Below are 17,335 nucleotides of genomic sequence, written 5' to 3'. Positions count from 1 at the left end.
TTCTGAGGTCCGGTGCTTTTGTACTTGGACTTAGACAACTTTTGTTATCATTTTGTATACACTCTGTGTATCTCGTTTAGTACAGCTTTTCAGACAGTACATAAACATTTCCATTTTATAAAGTGCAGCAGTGATCAAATGTAAACGGTGGGAGAAAAAAAACATTGTGCAAAAACGCATTTATATGGAAGTCCAGAGCCTTAATATCTATGGTGCAAATATGCAGTTTTTTTTTTGGTTTAGTGTTATCAGTGTGATGCAGACTGTGACATTATATAGAGCTTTTTTCAACAGTTCAGCAGTCTGATGGCAGTGGGGAAGAAACTTGCAGCATATGCTGGACCTGCATCGACTGCTGTGCATTTGATGCACATTCTAATGGAAGTACAGCTTGTTATTGGCACGAAACAGAGCAAACTACAAGAAGGAGTAAAAATATTTCCAGCCATTAGAATTTGCTGGATTTTGTCAGGTTGCAACCATCCATACATCTTTGTCCGTTTACCGGGATCAGGTATCGAAGGAGCAATTTCAGTAGGGAGGCCCAGATGTCCCTCTCCCCAGCCACTTGGGTCATCTCCTCCAGGGGAAACCATAGGCGTTACCTGGCCAGCCTAAACCTAAAACCCATTTACCAAAAATAGTTTCTAATGATAATTTCTTTTTATATACAACTTTAAACAACGTTATATTTGTAATCACTCCACCTACTTTGCAGTTCTCATCCCCACAGTATAATGCTGCCAACACCCTGTTTAACCATAGGGATGGTGTGTTCAGAAGGTTTTTCTACTCCACTTTCTGTTTAGCATGCAGAACAGAAGAAGTAGCAGCGTATCCAAAAAGTCTGCTCTGTCTCCTGCATGGTTTATAGCAGAATGGAAACAGGACTTATGGCCTTCTTCCAATAATGACTTTCTCCATTCACCTTGGACAAATAGCCTTCTGTGCACATGATGATTGGATCACTTTTGTTTTGTATTCTGACGACAGGACCGTCTATTCTTTGTGATGGAGTTTGTGAATGGAGGCGATCTCATGTTTCACATCCAGAAGTCCAGGAAATTTGAGGAGGGCAGAGCGCGTTTCTACACAGCAGAGATCACTTCCGCTCTGATGTTCCTGCACAGCAAAGGAATCATTTACAGGTTTGACCCAAACACAAACACACGCCCCCAGAAATAAGGCTACAGTCTCACAGATTTTAGATCCTTGCAGTAAACACTATGTTCCCAGAATATTCCTCAATGTTTTCTGGGAAAAAAAAGCTCTTTGCAAGTTGACTATTAAGAAAACATTAGCACCCTTGAAGGAGAAATTAAGGTGTGATAGGCTACTGTTCTCTCTCATGAGTGCTACAGACTCCATATATACATTTTTATATCTTAAAACATAGACATGCTGTTATGCTGTGGAAATAATGAGCTTCATTGGTTAATCCTTAGCGAAATAATCATACTCTTAACTTGGTCAAGGTTTAATTTGTATTTCTACAGGTTTGTTTTTCTTTTAACAGTAAGCGATCATTCAGCCTCGATTTCCTTAATTTTGGAAGGTTGGCCGATACTGAGATGTAAAACCGATGTTTTAAACCCTCTGCAAAGCTCTGAAAATTAACAACTATCATTGCTCGAAACGTTGATTTATATTTAAGAGCAGTTATTCAGAAGTTTTTATTGTTTCAGTGATTTAATAAATGCCTTCTGTAAGATAAGTTGGAAAAATTAAAGGTGTCCTCTGATCTTATAACAGCTGACAGTGTCGTTTATAAAAAACAAAACATGTTGCAGTCAAATCGGAATCAGCATGTCAAGTCTTTTTAAAGACCAGGAATCGGTGATCGGCCAGAAACCTGCAATCAGCGCATCTCTAGTTATTGAATCATTTAATAAAATGATACACAAATAAAGTATAAAAAATACAAGCATTCTACAGACTCATTTTTCAGGCTGAAAAGAGACATCTATAACTCATATACACTATATTGCCAAAAGTATTTGCTCACCCATCCAAATTATTGGAATCAGGTGTTCCAATCACTTCCATGGCCACAGGTGTATAAATTCAAGCACCTAGGCATGCAGACTGTTTTTACAAACATTTGTGAAAGAATGGGTCGCTCTCAGGAGCTCAGTGAATTCCAGCGTGGAACTGTGATAGGATGCCACCTGTGCAACAAATCCAGTCGTGAAATTTCCTCGCTCCTAAATATTCCACAGTCAACTGTCAGCTGTATTAAAAGAAAATGGAAGTGTTTGGGAACGACAGCAACTCAGCCACGAAGTGGTAGGCCACGTAAACTGACGGAGCGGGGTCAGCGGATGCTGACGCGCATAGTGCGAAGAGGTCGCCAACTTTCTGCAGAGTCAATCACTACAGACCTCCAAACTTCATGTGGCCTTCAGATTAGCTCAAGAACAGTGCGCAGAGAGCTTCATGGAATGGGTTTCCATGGTCGAGCAGCTGCATCCAAGCCATACATCACCAAGTGCAATGCAAAGCGTCGGATGCGGTGGTGTAAAGCACGCCGCCACTGGACTCTAGAGCAGTGGAGACGCGTTCTCTGGAGTGACGAATCGCGCTTCTCCATCTGGCAATCTGATGGACGGGTCTGGGTTTGGCGGTTGCCAGGAGAACGGTACTTGTCTGACTGCATTGTGCCAAGTGTAAAGTTTGGTGGAGGGGGGATTATGGTGTGGGGTTGTTTTTCAGGAGCTGGGCTTGGCCCCTTAGTTCCAGTGAAAGGAACTCTGAATGCTTCAGCATACCAAGACATTTTGGACAATTCCATGCTCCCAACTTTGTGGGAACAGTTTGGAGCTGGCCCCTTCCTCTTCCAACATGACTGTGCACCAGTGCACAAAGCAAGGTCCATAAAGACATGGATGACAGAGTCTGGTGTGGATGAACTTGACTGGCCTGCACAGAGTCCTGACCTCAACCCGATAGAACACCTTTGGGATGAATTAGAGCGGAGACTGAGAGCCAGGCCTTCTCGTCCAACATCAGTGTGCGACCTCACAAATGCGCTTCTGGAAGAATGGTCAAAAATTCCCATAAACACACTCCTAAACCTTGTGGACAGCCTTCCCAGAAGAGTTGAAGCTGTTCTAGCTGCAAAGGGTGGACCGACGTCATATTGAACCCTATGGATTAGGAACGGGATGTCACTTAAGCTCATATGTGAGTCAAGGCAGGTGAGCAAATACTTTTGGCAATATAGTGTATATTCAAGATTCAGATATTAATAAACTTGGGCTGCACGGTGAGGCAGTGTGTAGCACTGCTGCCTTGCAGCAAGAAGGTTCTTGGATTGATTCCTGCTCTAGGGTCTTTCTGCATGGAGTTTGCATGTTCTCCCCGTGCATGCCTGGGATTTCTCCAGGTACTCCTACTTCCTCTCACAGTCCAAAACAGGTTTGATTATGCTAATTGGCTTCTCTAAATTGTCCTTAGATGTGAGTCTGTTTGTGTGTGCATGGTTTTTTGTCTTTGTGTTGCCTGGCGACCTGTCCAGGATGAACCCCACCTTTCGCCCATATACTGCTGGAGATAGGCACCCACTGCGACCCTGATAGATTAGGTTGCAGAAGATGGATGAATATTAATAAACTTTGTAAAATTTAAACTTTTAGGACAGGTTTGATTATCTCTCAGCAGCACAAATGCTTTGCTGTCTTATTAATTAACATTAATCTGTAGAAAGAGAGGGCAAAATGTGCTGCAGGTAGACAAAGTTCCAGAACAAGCTTAGATTTATTAGAGGCCTAAGTCAGAAACGGTCGGGCAGAACTCTGCTGCTCAGCCAAGCTGATCTGTTTCTTGGAAGCCTTTGTTTCTGCTCTGCTGTTTCCATTTCTCTCTGTCTGCTGGAGGGATAACTAGCTTTAATGCTCCAACAGGCAGGTCAATCCTCTCTGAACTGTTGAGCAGTACTGCGTCTATCAAAGCATTAGGATGAATGGAGTTTTCTCAATCTGGATTCAGAACCATCGGATGAAAAAAAAGGAAGAAAATTTTTCAAGCTGGGTTCTCTGGTATTTTCTTAGGTCCAGCATTTTCAGCACTTCCTGGAAAGGAGGACTTGATATCTTGAGGGAAATTTCAACTAACGCAGCCAATAATAAAATGATTGATTCTGTTTTATGAAAAAAAAACTAGATTGTTGAAATCAACAACAAAATCGCTGTCTGATGGTTTTAAACATGTTATCATGTCCTTAAAGAAATCAAAGGAAACGGCAATATAGAGAAGTTAATGAAGCCCGTTTTACCAGGATAGGAAAGGATGTTTGATGAACACCATCGAGCTGAACTCTGGCAGATCCAATCTTCTAATTTCCTACTCATTTCTACCTCTAAGGAGGGTTCAGTAGATTCTTTAAAAAAAAAAATACCTCAGCTTTGTTTAGTTTAGTCAGATATTTATCTAACTTTTATTAGGGTTTCCATCAGAGAGTGGATTTGATGGGCTGCTATTTAAAGCTGCACAAGGTATTAGAATTTGTCCAGTATATCAATCAAACCACCATGTACTGAACTCGTGAAGGCAGTGTCCATGGAAGGACTGTTGAATATGCTGATAAGCATGTAAGATCCTAAAAAAGGGCCTTATATCTAAATAAGATTTGCAACAAACAGTTTTAAAGTCAGGTGCTATTAATTTGGAGAACAGTGTATAAAAAACCCCCCACAAAATAATCATCAATGTTAATGAAAGCAGAGCGTTGTTTTGGATGCGGTTTGTTCCAGCTGGTTTTACGCCTCTCCCTGCCTCTGAGGAGGTCGGATGGCAGAGCGGTGGGCTTGCTGCCAGCGTGTGATGGTACTTTGGGAAGGAGCCCGTCATGTGAGCAAACAGTGACAAAGTTATATATAGCTGACCGTGTGTCCTGGGACAGGCTGCAGCTCACAGAGCGGCTATTACAGGCAGCTCACATCCCAAAACTACTTAAGAATGATGAGATAAAATGTACAGCCTGTCCATCAGGCAGGTGACTAGGAAAAACCTTCATGCTGCCTCCTAAATGCTGAGTTTATATTTAGTCAGCTGTTCTTGTGGCTGGATTACTTGAATCTGTGGCGTTTTTAAATGAACATTATTCTTTATAAAATGGCTTCGTATTTGCAACTAATTAATGATCTTATTTATGCCATCAGTTGGGTCCCTCTTACAGCAAGTACCCAACAAGACTCGGCTAACACCATATTTTATAGTTAGGATGGCCTTCCTATATATACAAGCTTCCTCTTTTTCCCTCCAAATGTAAAGATAGTCCTTACGGCTGTTATCTTTTATAAACAACTCGAAATAAATGAATCTAATTATACAAACAACTCCTATGTATTCAGGTTGGCAGGGGTGGACTTTTTCATATGGTATCAATACGATGCTGATGTTGCACCTGAATTATTGACTGATATTGATCCGATCGGATATCAGCATGAATCAATCCTACTTTTAAAACTCATTTTGTTGTGCAGAAAGTAGAAAAGGCTTAATTAAGTGATTTTACTTGGAGACTAATAGTGAAGAGGAATCTGTATGGGAGCAACTGACCCATGTGTTATTAAGCAATAGATTACATAAAGTTCAACCAGAAGTGCATCATTTCCATCAGTTTGCTCATATCAGAGACCTTAGAACAGGTCTGTCCAAAATCGGCCCTTGAGGGCCGCTGTCCTGCAGGTTTTAGAGGTTTCCCTGCTTTAGAACAGCTGATTCTAAGGATTGCAGTTCAGCAAAAGCCTGCTGACCAACTATCAATGGAAATCAGCTGTGCTTAAGCAGGAATTCTCTAAAACCTGCAGGACAGTGACTTTGGGCAGGTCTGCTTTAGATGCAGGCTGATATGTTCCAGTATTAGTTTTGTGGGTGAATCAAACCAATATCGGATTGACACATCTCTAGTGGCAGATAGATTAGTTATCGTGTTTTTTTTTGTATGCATCACGTCCCCTTATGTTTATATTTTCAATACACTATATAACCAAAAGTATTTTTTGCCGTCGAGTTTTCCATGTGTGGAAGATCTAATACCTTTGGCGACATAGCGTAGATTAAAAGGCTATGTTTCAAAATCCACAATCCGATGCCAGACTAAAAAAACATTTACCTCACAGAGTGGAGGGATTTTACACAAGTAGTTATATATCTGCCCCCCCGCCTGAAAACTGTTATATTTATGCGTCAACGTTTTTGTCAGCACTTCCTCTGCTTCTCTCTGGAAATGTTCCTATTTGTAAACCCTGGTGTTTATCCTGCACTTAGTCAGAGCTTTATTTTCTATGCTAAAATATATTCTGATTCCGTTTCTGCAGAAATATCAGCTTAGTGAAGTTACTCTGTGGTGTAAAAAGGTATTTTATTAAAATGTTGTAGGATTTTCAGTACTGCTCATTCTGCTGGTTGCGCGTTTGTTAAAGGAGGACCAGTTTGTTTAACCAAGTAGTGAAAAACAAAGAGGAAAGTGCACCATGGGAAGCTGAGTCAATGTTGCCCAACGGTCTTAAAGCAGAAAAAAGCAAACCAGATTAATCCAACCCAGTGAGTGCTTAATCAGCTGTCAGCCTTTCAGCTGCTGTTTGGCTTCATTCATCATCTCGTTTCATAGAAGTCGTCCATGCTGCCTGGAATCTTTTCTCTGGTTAAAAACTGTGAAAAGCTCCTCATTTATGAAGTGAACCAAGTTTCTTATCTCTGTTTTGAACCTCATCCATGCAGCTTCAAGCCGACCTTCACATGAATGCTGGGTCATCTGATCACAGATTAGAGCTTAACCCGGGCGTCCTCACTCGGCAGGTTTAATCTCTGTGTCAGATGACAAAGCAGCAGCTGAAACTAACATGAAGAAGGAGATATTTCCTGGGAGGATTTGGCTGCAGAGGCAAATCTGAGTGAATTTAATCAGAAATGGTTCAAACCTGATTAAATCCACTCACGTATTGTTTATTACAGTTGGAGAATACATTTTAGTGCGTCTGTTGATCACATTCTACTTTCATCAATATTTCTAAATGATTATATAGGCTGGATAAAAAGATACATGTGCATTTTACCCGAATAGTTTGATAACAGGAATACAAAATGTGCTGCATTCAGTCACTTATGATCTAATTATGATGCTTTAAGGGAAACAAGGATACAACCCAGCATACAAAGTTTTTGATTTTTTTTTTCACTTTATGCATAATTTGCTTCTCAGCAAAGACTAAGTTCAAAGGAGGAAAAAATCGACTCTGGATGAATATTTATGTATAAATGTGCTCTTACTCTCTTATTCACATCATGCTGGAGTTTTTACAAGAGCATCTGTGGTGTTATTGAAAGCTGTGCAGAACGTGACGTTTGAGCGCCTCTGAGTTTCTGCTGCATCGCAATAAGTCCTATTAAATGAAGTATTTTGTGTCCCTCTGTGTTGGTTTTGCCTTTCAGGGACCTAAAACTGGACAACGTGCTTCTGGACAAAGACGGTCACTGCAAACTGGCAGATTTCGGCATGTGCAAGGAGGGTATATTTGAGGGCGTGGCCACGGGGACCTTCTGTGGCACTCCGGATTACATCGCCCCCGAGGTCAGTTCATATCCTCACCCCAAACAGGTTTTCAGACTCCTGACTTTGAATGATTCCTTCAGAGTACTGGAAAGTCTGTAGTTTGATTTAAAGTGGAAAAAGGCTGTGAAAAAATGTTTTTATATTTAGATCCGATTCGCTTAAAGGTATTTTGGAGGATTTTTGGAAATTTTTTAAAGACCCACCCTGTCCACTTTAAGAAAAATGCGTGTTCACGAGCCCATTGCTCCTCGTGCTTGCTCTGTTTGAAAGTTGCTGTTCTCATAGCTCATACAAGCTTGCTGTGCCCGAACGTTCGCCCTAATCCCTCACTCACTATATAGAGCAAGGACTATATAGTGGACTCTATAGTGAACTCGGTTAACTGACCGTTCGGACGGTTAATCACTGCTTTTTCTCCCTGTTGGTGAAGTAACTCCTCCTCCACTATGCGGTGCTGCTCAATCTTTATTATTAGTCACCACTGTCGGGTAACGAAAGCTTTTGGCGAGAGCGGGCCGCTGTGACAGCAAATCTCATCATGCTTTGCACGCAGAGCTCTCCGCGAAAGCATTCCATGATATATCTGCCTCTTCTGAGGCCTTTCTTTTCTTCTCATACACTTCATAGACACTTTTTTCTCTTACGACACTCTGCCATTTTTAAAACAATGCGGTGCGAAAGGTGAGCTTCAATGACTGTCTGAAACCGTAGCGACTGTCTGAAACTCACCAAGGGGGAATCTGAATTAATTTAAGATAAATCCTAAACATTTTTTTTTTTCTAATTTTGGAAATTTACAAAAGATTTCTGACTATAAACAGATTTGCTGCAACAGAGTAGGAAACAACACATTTTTATTTTAGGTCTAAGATCAGAATATAACCTGAAAAATCTGACCTCTATATTTAAAACGGTGAGCTTTTTATTTGTCTAATTGTGAAAGAGTCCATTCAGAACTCGTGCAAGGATCCTTGGCCCTTTTTTGATGCACTTTTTCCGTTGATCCTCCTCCATCTGAGCAAACATTGAACTTGCTGCCAGTCACTTAAAGCTCCGTCCTGATTAGCTCTAAGGAAACACATGTTCAAGGCCAGCATGTTTCCTGTTCACTCCTCAAGATTCACATCCAGCTGCATGTTTCCTTTATATTAAAAAAAACAGTTTTAGCCTTTGTCTTCATGCTTTAGTTTGATTTTTTCGTCTCCAAACACCACAGAGGATTCAACAAAGTTCTCCTTAAAGTCTCTGACCCTATTCAACCATAACTTAAGCCCAGCTTGTGGATATAGGTTTTTTTAGATGCTTTTTCTGTGTTGTAACAGGTTAGAGGGTTCTGAAAATAAAAGTGCAATAAAGAAAAAAACTCTCATTGAACTTATTTATGTACTACTTAAAGTTTCGGGGAGACAACAAAAGTGAAATGTTTGGTATGTCCTGTTTTATCTGACTCAAGCCTTTTAGTACTTCCTGAGATTATGACAGTTTTTTATGAAATTTTTATTAAATGTTTTTTCACGTTCTGCGTCATTACCTGGTATGACCTGGTGTGAAATTCTCTCTCTGTCCGATTATTGTCCCGATTCAGAAACTGTTGGTAAATTGACCGTAATGATTCCACAGATCCTGCAGGAGATGCTTTATGGCCCGTCCGTGGATTGGTGGGCGCTCGGTGTGCTGCTGTATGAGATGCTGTCAGGACACGCCCCCTTTGAAGCTGAAAATGAAGACGACCTCTTTGAATCCATCCTTAACGAGGAAATCGTTTACGCATCCTGGCTCAGCACGGAGGCGGTTAACATCCTCAAAGCTGTAAGTCTCCCCAGCACTTAGTTTTCTTTTAATTAATAATTGAAAAAGCTGTTAAGTAGATGACTTTAATTCGACCAATCAGATGAAAGCTGATTCACTAAATCATTGAACGTGATGTTATTCATTCTGCTAAAGCTGGGTGGTTTTCATCAGGTTTATTGGATTTTATTATCAGGGTGTGTGTTTTGTTTTGGTACTATGTTGTTGCTACAAGATCCAGCCAGCTGTTTGGCTGGAGCCTGTTGCATAACTATATTAAGACATGTTCCGTTGCCAGCCGTGGTGCTACAGCTATAAATATGACGCCTCCTCCTTTGCTGCACACTTATCATCCTGCATCCTTGTAGTGATTCCACCACGCGCCCAGACACGCCATACCTGACTCCCATGCTGATTGGCCCTCAGTGGCGGGTCGGTGCGAAGGGATTTGGAAGCTGTGCTTCTATTTTTACTATAAGCTTATCCGCTGTAAGGTTCAACGTGACTTTGTAAACAAGTTCAGGGGGCCTCGTTGCTCCGCTGTTCAGGAATGTGACGTGTTTTTGTGACGTCTGGAGAAAACATTCAGACTTTTATCTCTGCCTTCTATTCCAACTTGGGTCTACCGTCATGGTAAAAACTAAGTACACTTTCTACTCCCCCAGACAAAAGCCCATAGCTTTAATACTGTAATTATTTTTTAAATAGTTAAAAGCAGAAATGGAAAACCCAGCTGCAGTTATTCTCAGAAGTTTATTTTTTTACCATTTCACCCCAGCTTTTATACTTGGTGGTCAAATGACTAAAGATGTGGGGTGAGCTTTACTTGTCCAACTTGTGGCTTCACATTTGACTATAAATACTTTCATATACAAGCAGCTCACGCCTTACTCTGTGTCTGAAAGTTGTGTTGATCCAGGGGTGGCAAAACAAGCCCAAAATATCAGCCCTCCACTGCTGTGCCCTACTGTTGATATCTTCATTAAAAAAAAAAAAAAAAAAAAATATATGTATATATATACACTATATTGCCAAAAGTATTTGCTCACCCATCCAAATTATTGGAATCAGGTGTTCCAATCACTTCCATGGCCACAGGTGTATAAATTCAAGCACCTAGGCATGCAGACTGTTTTTACAAACATTTGTGAAAGAATGGGTCGCTCTCAGGAGCTCAGTGAATTCCAGCGTGGAACTGTGATAGGATGCCACCTGTGCAACAAATCCAGTCGTGAAATTTCCTCGCTCCTAAATATTCCACAGTCAACTGTCAGCTGTATTATAAGAAAATGGAAGTGTTTGGGAACGACAGCAACTCAGCCACGAAGTGGTAGGCCACGTAAACTGACGGAGCGGGGTCAGCGGATGCTGACGCGCATAGTGCGAAGAGGTCGCCAACTTTCTGCAGAGTCAATCACTACAGACCTCCAAACTTCATGTGGCCTTCAGATTAGCTCAAGAACAGTGCGCAGAGAGCTTCATGGAATGGGTTTCCATGGTCGAGCAGCTGCATCCAAGCCATACATCACCAAGTGCAATGCAAAGCGTCGGATGCGGTGGTGTAAAGCACGCCGCCACTGGACTCTAGAGCAGTGGAGACGCGTTCTCTGGAGTGACGAATCGCGCTTCTCCATCTGGCAATCTGATGGACGGGTCTGGGTTTGGCGGTTGCCAGGAGAACGGTACTTGTCTGACTGCATTGTGCCAAGTGTAAAGTTTGTTGGAGGGGGGATTATGGTGTGGGGTTGTTTTTCAGGAGCTGGGCTTGGCCCCTTAGTTCCAGTGAAAGGAACTCTGAATGCTTCAGCATCCCAAGACATTTTGGACAATTCCATGCTCCCAACTTTGTGGGAACAGTTTGGAGCTGGCCCCTTCCTCTTCCAACATGACTGTGCACCAGTGCACAAAGCAAGGTCCATAAAGACATGGATGACAGAGTCTGGTGTGGATGAACTTGACTGGCCTGCACAGAGTCCTGACCTCAACCCGATATAACACCTTTGGGATGAATTAGAGCGGAGACTGAGAGCCTGGCCTTCTCGTCCAACATCAGTGTGCAACCTCACAAATGCGCTTCTGGAAGAATGGTCAAAAATTCCCATAAACACACTCCTAAACCTTGTGGACAGCCTTCCCAGAAGAGTTGAAGCTGTTCTAGCTGCAAAGGGTGGACCGACGTCATATTGAACCCTATGGATTAGGAACGGGATGTCACTTAAGCTCATATGTGAGTCAAGGCAGGTGAGCAAATACTTTTGGCAATATAGTGTATATGTGTGTGTTGTATTAGGTTGAACATGGAACCGTGTGTAAAAGCCAATAACCTAGATCTGTCCAGGACATTGTTACAGAAGTCTTACTCTTCATTCAGACCCAACTGAAGCAGGTAGTGGTATCCTTTTTACAGAGCTTTTCTCCTTTAGCCTTTCACGATGCTATGATTGTTCAGTATTTTATTTTGCCCGAAGCAAACCTGCACGTTTTGTGGAGTAAAAAAATGAGCACTGAGAGTTGATATGCAAGGAAGAAATTTTTTTATTTTACTCTGCAGAGGAGAATGGCACAAATCAGCTGAATACAGCTGAGGGTGATTCTGAAGCATTCAGAAACACACCCCTACATTTAAAAAGAATCCACAGCATACACACACGAACATTGAATCTTCCCAAGAGAAACACTTTAGTTCATCAAAAGACATAAATTTGCTCAGATAAACATTTCAGACAACTGTATTACTTTCACACCAGAAACAGGACGGGAGAACGATACGAGCATAAGTTTTAACCGTAGCATGAAGGAGGCTTTGTGAACTCATTATTTCTAATGACCTTCCCCTCACCCTTATCTAGAGTAGGGAGGGGAGGCACCTGCTTTCTGTCCCCTTAAACAGTATAGCATAGTGAATGGTACAGAATTTCTCTATCATTACTTCTATTAAAACTAACATTTTATCACACAAATAGGCCAAGGAAAAACCTCGATTCCACAGTTTGTTCTTGGGTAAATTATCCTTTAAAAACAAATTCTCTCTGTGGAAAGAGGATCTTCAAAACACCTTGTTAGTTAGTATTTCTAGATTTTTGAGCAGAAACAGCTTCACTGAGGTCCTTTCTTAAGTTTTTCCACCTTTTATGATGGTTTTCACCGCCTGTCAGTCACTACATTTGATTAGCAGATCTTATCTGCAGTATTTCCTTCTGACGAATATTCATGGAGGAGTTATTCAGTTTTTTTTTTCTGTTGTCTTGGACAAATGAGGACTTTTTTACTTTTTTTTTTGACACTAAGAAAACATTAGAATGGATAGAGGGCATGGACGGTTCTAGACCGGGGCCAACAGGGGCCAGTACCCCTGGAGAACTGGTCCTGGCTCCTGTACTGAAACTTGGTACTAAGAAAAAGAAATTCTATTGATTATTTGCGCTGAAACAGACATAGTGACTGATGGTTCCCGTACACCCAATTTTTTTTCTTCACAGATCTGTTTTGATTATGATTTTAAAATGAAGGTGAAGGTTTCAATCACTGTTTTCATCTACTAAATGTGATTTTGAACCACATTTTTAAAAAAAAACAACTTGTATTTATTACAGTGGAATTTATCCGCTGTATCATCAGGTTTGCAGAAGTTCTGATACTTTGATTAAAACTGAACATTTTTATTTAAAATAGGTCAAAAATATGTCATGTTCCTGAATTATTGCATGTAAATTGACATAATATTTCAATGATTTGCTTTATTTTATCTTTATTTTTATTTAGCAGCTAATCATTTTTGCTTTTTCTACATGGTAAGGGAATTCAAATTTTGGGTAAATTAAAACATTTTTAAGCCAAAAATACAAATTTTCAATTTGAACAACATTAACTTTTAATTAAACTTAAAGACATGGACATTTCACTTAATTTAGGGCAGAGCCACAAGTAGCTCTTTGGCTCATCAAATCTTTTCATATATTTCTAATGTTAAACTATTGCACTATTTTTATTTTTTCAAGCATTTCTGGGCCCCTATGAAAACAAGCTGCCCCCTCCTCCCCTCCTATTAAATATGCTCTAGAACCGCCACTGATGAACGTTCTCTTTCTTCTAAGTGATTTGTGTAAGTCTGTGGAAAATCAGTAGAGGTTTCCTCAAAAAGTACGAAAATATTAAAAGTAGTTGAAATATCAGTTAAAGAAATCAGAAAATATACACTTAGCTTAGAGTTTAAAAGTCTAAAATCCTTTTTGGGAGGTCTAGACAAAATTAAAACATTAGTGTATAACTGCTCACTTTAGGTTATATAAAGCTGTAACCTGGATAGTAATGATTCTTTATAGAGTGTAAATAGATTTAATTTGGCTGAACAAATGTCCCAGCTCCTAGTATAGCTTGTGTCTTCTTGGCTGATGCAATAAAGAAAGGCTTCTTCTTGTATTTGGTTCTGAGGTTGCCAGAGCACACATGAAGCCTTGGAAAGATGGCGTCAGCTTTAGAGGAATTTGCTTTGCTGTTTGTAGGGTCGAACCCGTCGACCCCTGACTAATCTCCCTGAATCAAAACTTAACTTTAGTTACTGTCTCAAGCCTTTATTATTTTCTGTAACTTCTGAAAAATCATTGATTCTGTGGGGAAATCCAGAGGATGAAAAGCATGTGTTAATATTTTAATGTGAGCAGACATTCAGTTGTGAAAAGGGATTTAAAATGAGCTGTAAAATAAGTTGATAATCATGCTTTTCATATCCATTACTATTTTTCTCTCAGTTGCGACTGCTGCATTAACAAATGTTGAAACACATAAAACACATCATTACAACAGGTGGAAATGCCTGTTCTGAAGCATCAGCATTAAGTACCCAGCTTCATGACCCGCCCCTGCTCCATAGAGCACCCAAGAGGTTTAGCCTCACTGTAAGTGACGTATTCTGCCGTGTTATCCAATCAGGGATCTACTTTCTCGCTGCTTACTTCGAGAGGCTGAGGCTCAAACTTCAGGGTTTTCTAATTGAGACTGACTGGTAGTGTCCTGCATATCCAGAGTGGAGGGGAGATTGCATCTGAGAGTGGAGTAAATAGCTGATTAATGAGCAACATACTCATGAAATCAGGTGTATTTCAGCAAATATTTAATGCAGTTTAATGACAAAATTTTTTGAAGTTTTAAAATGCATATTTTACCAAAAATAAGAAATTTACAGGGGAGGTTAAGCCTCCCAACTATTAAATGTGAAATCGCCACTGATTTATCTGTAATATATATATATATATATATATATATATATATATATATATATATATATATATATATGGTCCATGGCTGTAGTTCTGTGTTATCCATAAGGATTTCCTTCTTAGCATTGACTCTCCTCTGATCCATGACATGACTTGCAAAGCATCTTTGAAAAATATTCTTCCTTATTAAAATCCAGTTCTTATTTCTTTTATTTTACTCCCAATATTCCAATGATGTGTTTTATAAACTGCTAAATGTTTGGGAATAATGGAAAGATATGTCAAAAGTACAGTCCTGAAAGAGAATAAAAGGAAATCAGAAGTCCATCCATCCATTCGTCTTCTTCTGCTTATCCGGGGTCGGGTCGTGGGGGTAGCAGCTTCAAGCAGGGAGGCCCAGACGTCCCTCTCCCCAGCCACTTGGGCCAGCTCCTCCGGGGAAATCCCAAGGCGCTACCAGGCCAGCCGAAAAACATAGTCCCTCCAGCGTGCCCTGGGTCTCCCCCTGGGCCTCCTCCCAGTGGGACGTACCTGGAACACCTCTCCAGGGAGACGTCCAGGAGGCATCCTAATCAGATGCCCAAGCCACCTCAACTGGCCCCTCTCGATGTGGAGGAGCAGCGGCTCTACCCCGAGTCCTACCCGGACGACTGAGCTCCTCATCCTATCTCTAAGGGAGAGCCCAGACACACTACGGAGAAAACTCATTACAGCCGCTTGTATCCTGTCAGGAAATCAGAAGTAATTGAGGAAAACGATAGTGATGAAAATGTCTTCCATTGAGAAACTCAATCAAACAATCGTTTATGCGCTTACAACATGTTGCATTCAAAGCAACCTGATCAGAGTGTTTTGTAATGATGCTCAGTGTGTGAAAGGTGAGTGTTTGTTTGCACGTTCATCAGAAGGAGCAGATGAGTAATTCAGAGGGGGTTTCTTGGATCTCTGAGTTAGTTTTTCACTTCAAGCATCCGGTGGCTTGTGGAAGTGTGGAATTAAAACACTAATAGCTAAAAATATTTCCTAAGACTTTCAGGTTATTCTAGTAACTGTTTCCATGGAAACATAGGCTCTGAGGTTTGTTGTGTCCTTGTCCCAGTGTTACTTCTAACATTCCTCAGCAAACACAAACAACCAGGAATGCACCGTTTCCTTCCAGAGGCGAAGAGCAGCAGGCGTCTTCTTGGTTACTCCTCTCTGGGGTCACTTCCTGCAGACATGAAGCCTGCTGGAGTTCAGCTTCTCTATTGTTCAAGTTTGTGCAACACAGGGAAGTCGAGGTGCGTCAGAAGGAGTTCAGAGCAGGCAGCTGAACTTTGGCCAAGTAAAGCAGTGCAGGGGAGGTGTCAGACAGGTGGTGTATGTGAAAAGGAAAGAGACAAGAGCAGGGAGGTGGAGAATGACTGGATAGGTTTCATCTAAACATATCCAGTTTTATCTAGATCAATGAAACTCCTTACACTTCTTCATAACCCTCAAACCAGCTGCGGCTAATTTATATTCAATATAATAATTATTACTGTTTCATACGTGTTTTTTATTCAGTGTATATTCTGCTTCCAGCATTAACTCTGCATTTTCAGATAATTGATATTATTAGTAGTATTGTTGCTAAATTGTGCATTTTTTTTTTCCTTCTACAGTTTTTGACCAAAAACCCAGCGCGGCGTCTCGGCTGCGTAGAGTCAGACGGTGGCGAGAAGGCAGTGATCAGCCACTCCTTCTTCACTTCCATCGACTGGGAAAAACTAGAACGCAGAGAAATAGAGCCACCCTTCAAGCCAAGAATTGTAAGTCACCAAAGTAACTTCATTGGTACCTTTAACCAGATACTACAAACACTGTTACACTATATACACCCTTTATTTTGTCATATTGACGTATTTGGTCAGGTAGGATTACGAGAAAATCCATTTCTAGGTAAAAGTGTTTCGTTTTTTAAAATCTTTTTTCATTCGAGATTAAAAAAGGATTTATTTACAGTGGCCTTTGACTGTTAACTGAACAGTGTTCAATTTTCAGTCATCATTTGGTCTCTCTTTCATATTACAATCTTATTTGAATTATTAAGTTCAAAAAAGTTTCCAAAAAAGTAAAAAAAAAGAACAATCCACTGGACTTTGTTTCACGGTTTAAGACATTTCGCTTCCCGTTCAGGAAGGCTTTTCAATTCAAATTGTCAGAAAAAGCTTTGAGTTTGAGGCTTTATAGAGTGGACCGAAAACAAAGCCTTTTTTTTTGGCTTAGAAAAGATGCAAACATGATAGCGGGAAGGAATCAGCCCTATTGCTGAGTTTTACCTCTATCATCATAACCCCCATCCCCATACAGGGGAACAGAAAACCTCACCTGTTCAGCCAGGCCAATAATTCCCTGTAACGACCCCCTTTCAGAGACTAAGGCCCCGTCCACACGAAGCCGAACCCTGGCCTAAACGCACAAATTTTTCACCAAACCAGCCTCTCATCCATACGAAGCCGGCGTTTCGGGGGTCTGTAAACGATCTTTTTTTTATTCAGCCTTCAGAGTGGGAAGATTTTTAAACGCCGTTTTCGCGTTTCCATCTTTAAGCTCTAACCGCATTTTTTTTTACACGCATGCGTCATAGCGTCGCCTCTAAACACGCATGCGCGACACAGTATCACAACAACAATGGCGCCGGTACTGTGTTGAATGGTTGCTGCTAATGCTACTCACCCTGCTGTCGGGCTTACAACAGAATCTTCTTCTTCTGGAATATCTCCAGGAAGAACAGAGCAATATCGACGACATAGTT

At 40.9% G+C, this 17,335-nt stretch overlaps 1 protein-coding gene across 1 annotated transcript in view; it reads left to right on the top strand.

Moving 5' to 3' along the window:
- The window catches only part of prkcha (protein kinase C, eta, a), a 41,676-nt gene that overhangs the window by 21,520 nt on the left and 2,821 nt on the right, over positions 1 to 17,335 (top strand). Inside the window, exons 10-13 of the mRNA XM_038286267.1 lie at positions 994 to 1,148; positions 7,435 to 7,573; positions 9,176 to 9,364; positions 16,203 to 16,349. Of these exons, the coding sequence (XP_038142195.1) occupies positions 994 to 1,148; positions 7,435 to 7,573; positions 9,176 to 9,364; positions 16,203 to 16,349 (630 nt within the window). The remainder of the gene's footprint in view (positions 1 to 993; positions 1,149 to 7,434; positions 7,574 to 9,175; positions 9,365 to 16,202; positions 16,350 to 17,335) is intronic.

This window comes from Cyprinodon tularosa, unplaced genomic scaffold, assembly GCF_016077235.1.
Source record: "Cyprinodon tularosa strain WSP-4 unplaced genomic scaffold, ASM1607723v1 ctg222, whole genome shotgun sequence".
Lineage (NCBI taxonomy): Eukaryota > Metazoa > Chordata > Actinopteri > Cyprinodontiformes > Cyprinodontidae > Cyprinodon > Cyprinodon tularosa.
The sequence above is the reverse complement of the archived record's forward strand: the minus strand, read 5'-3'. Positions and strand labels throughout refer to the sequence as shown.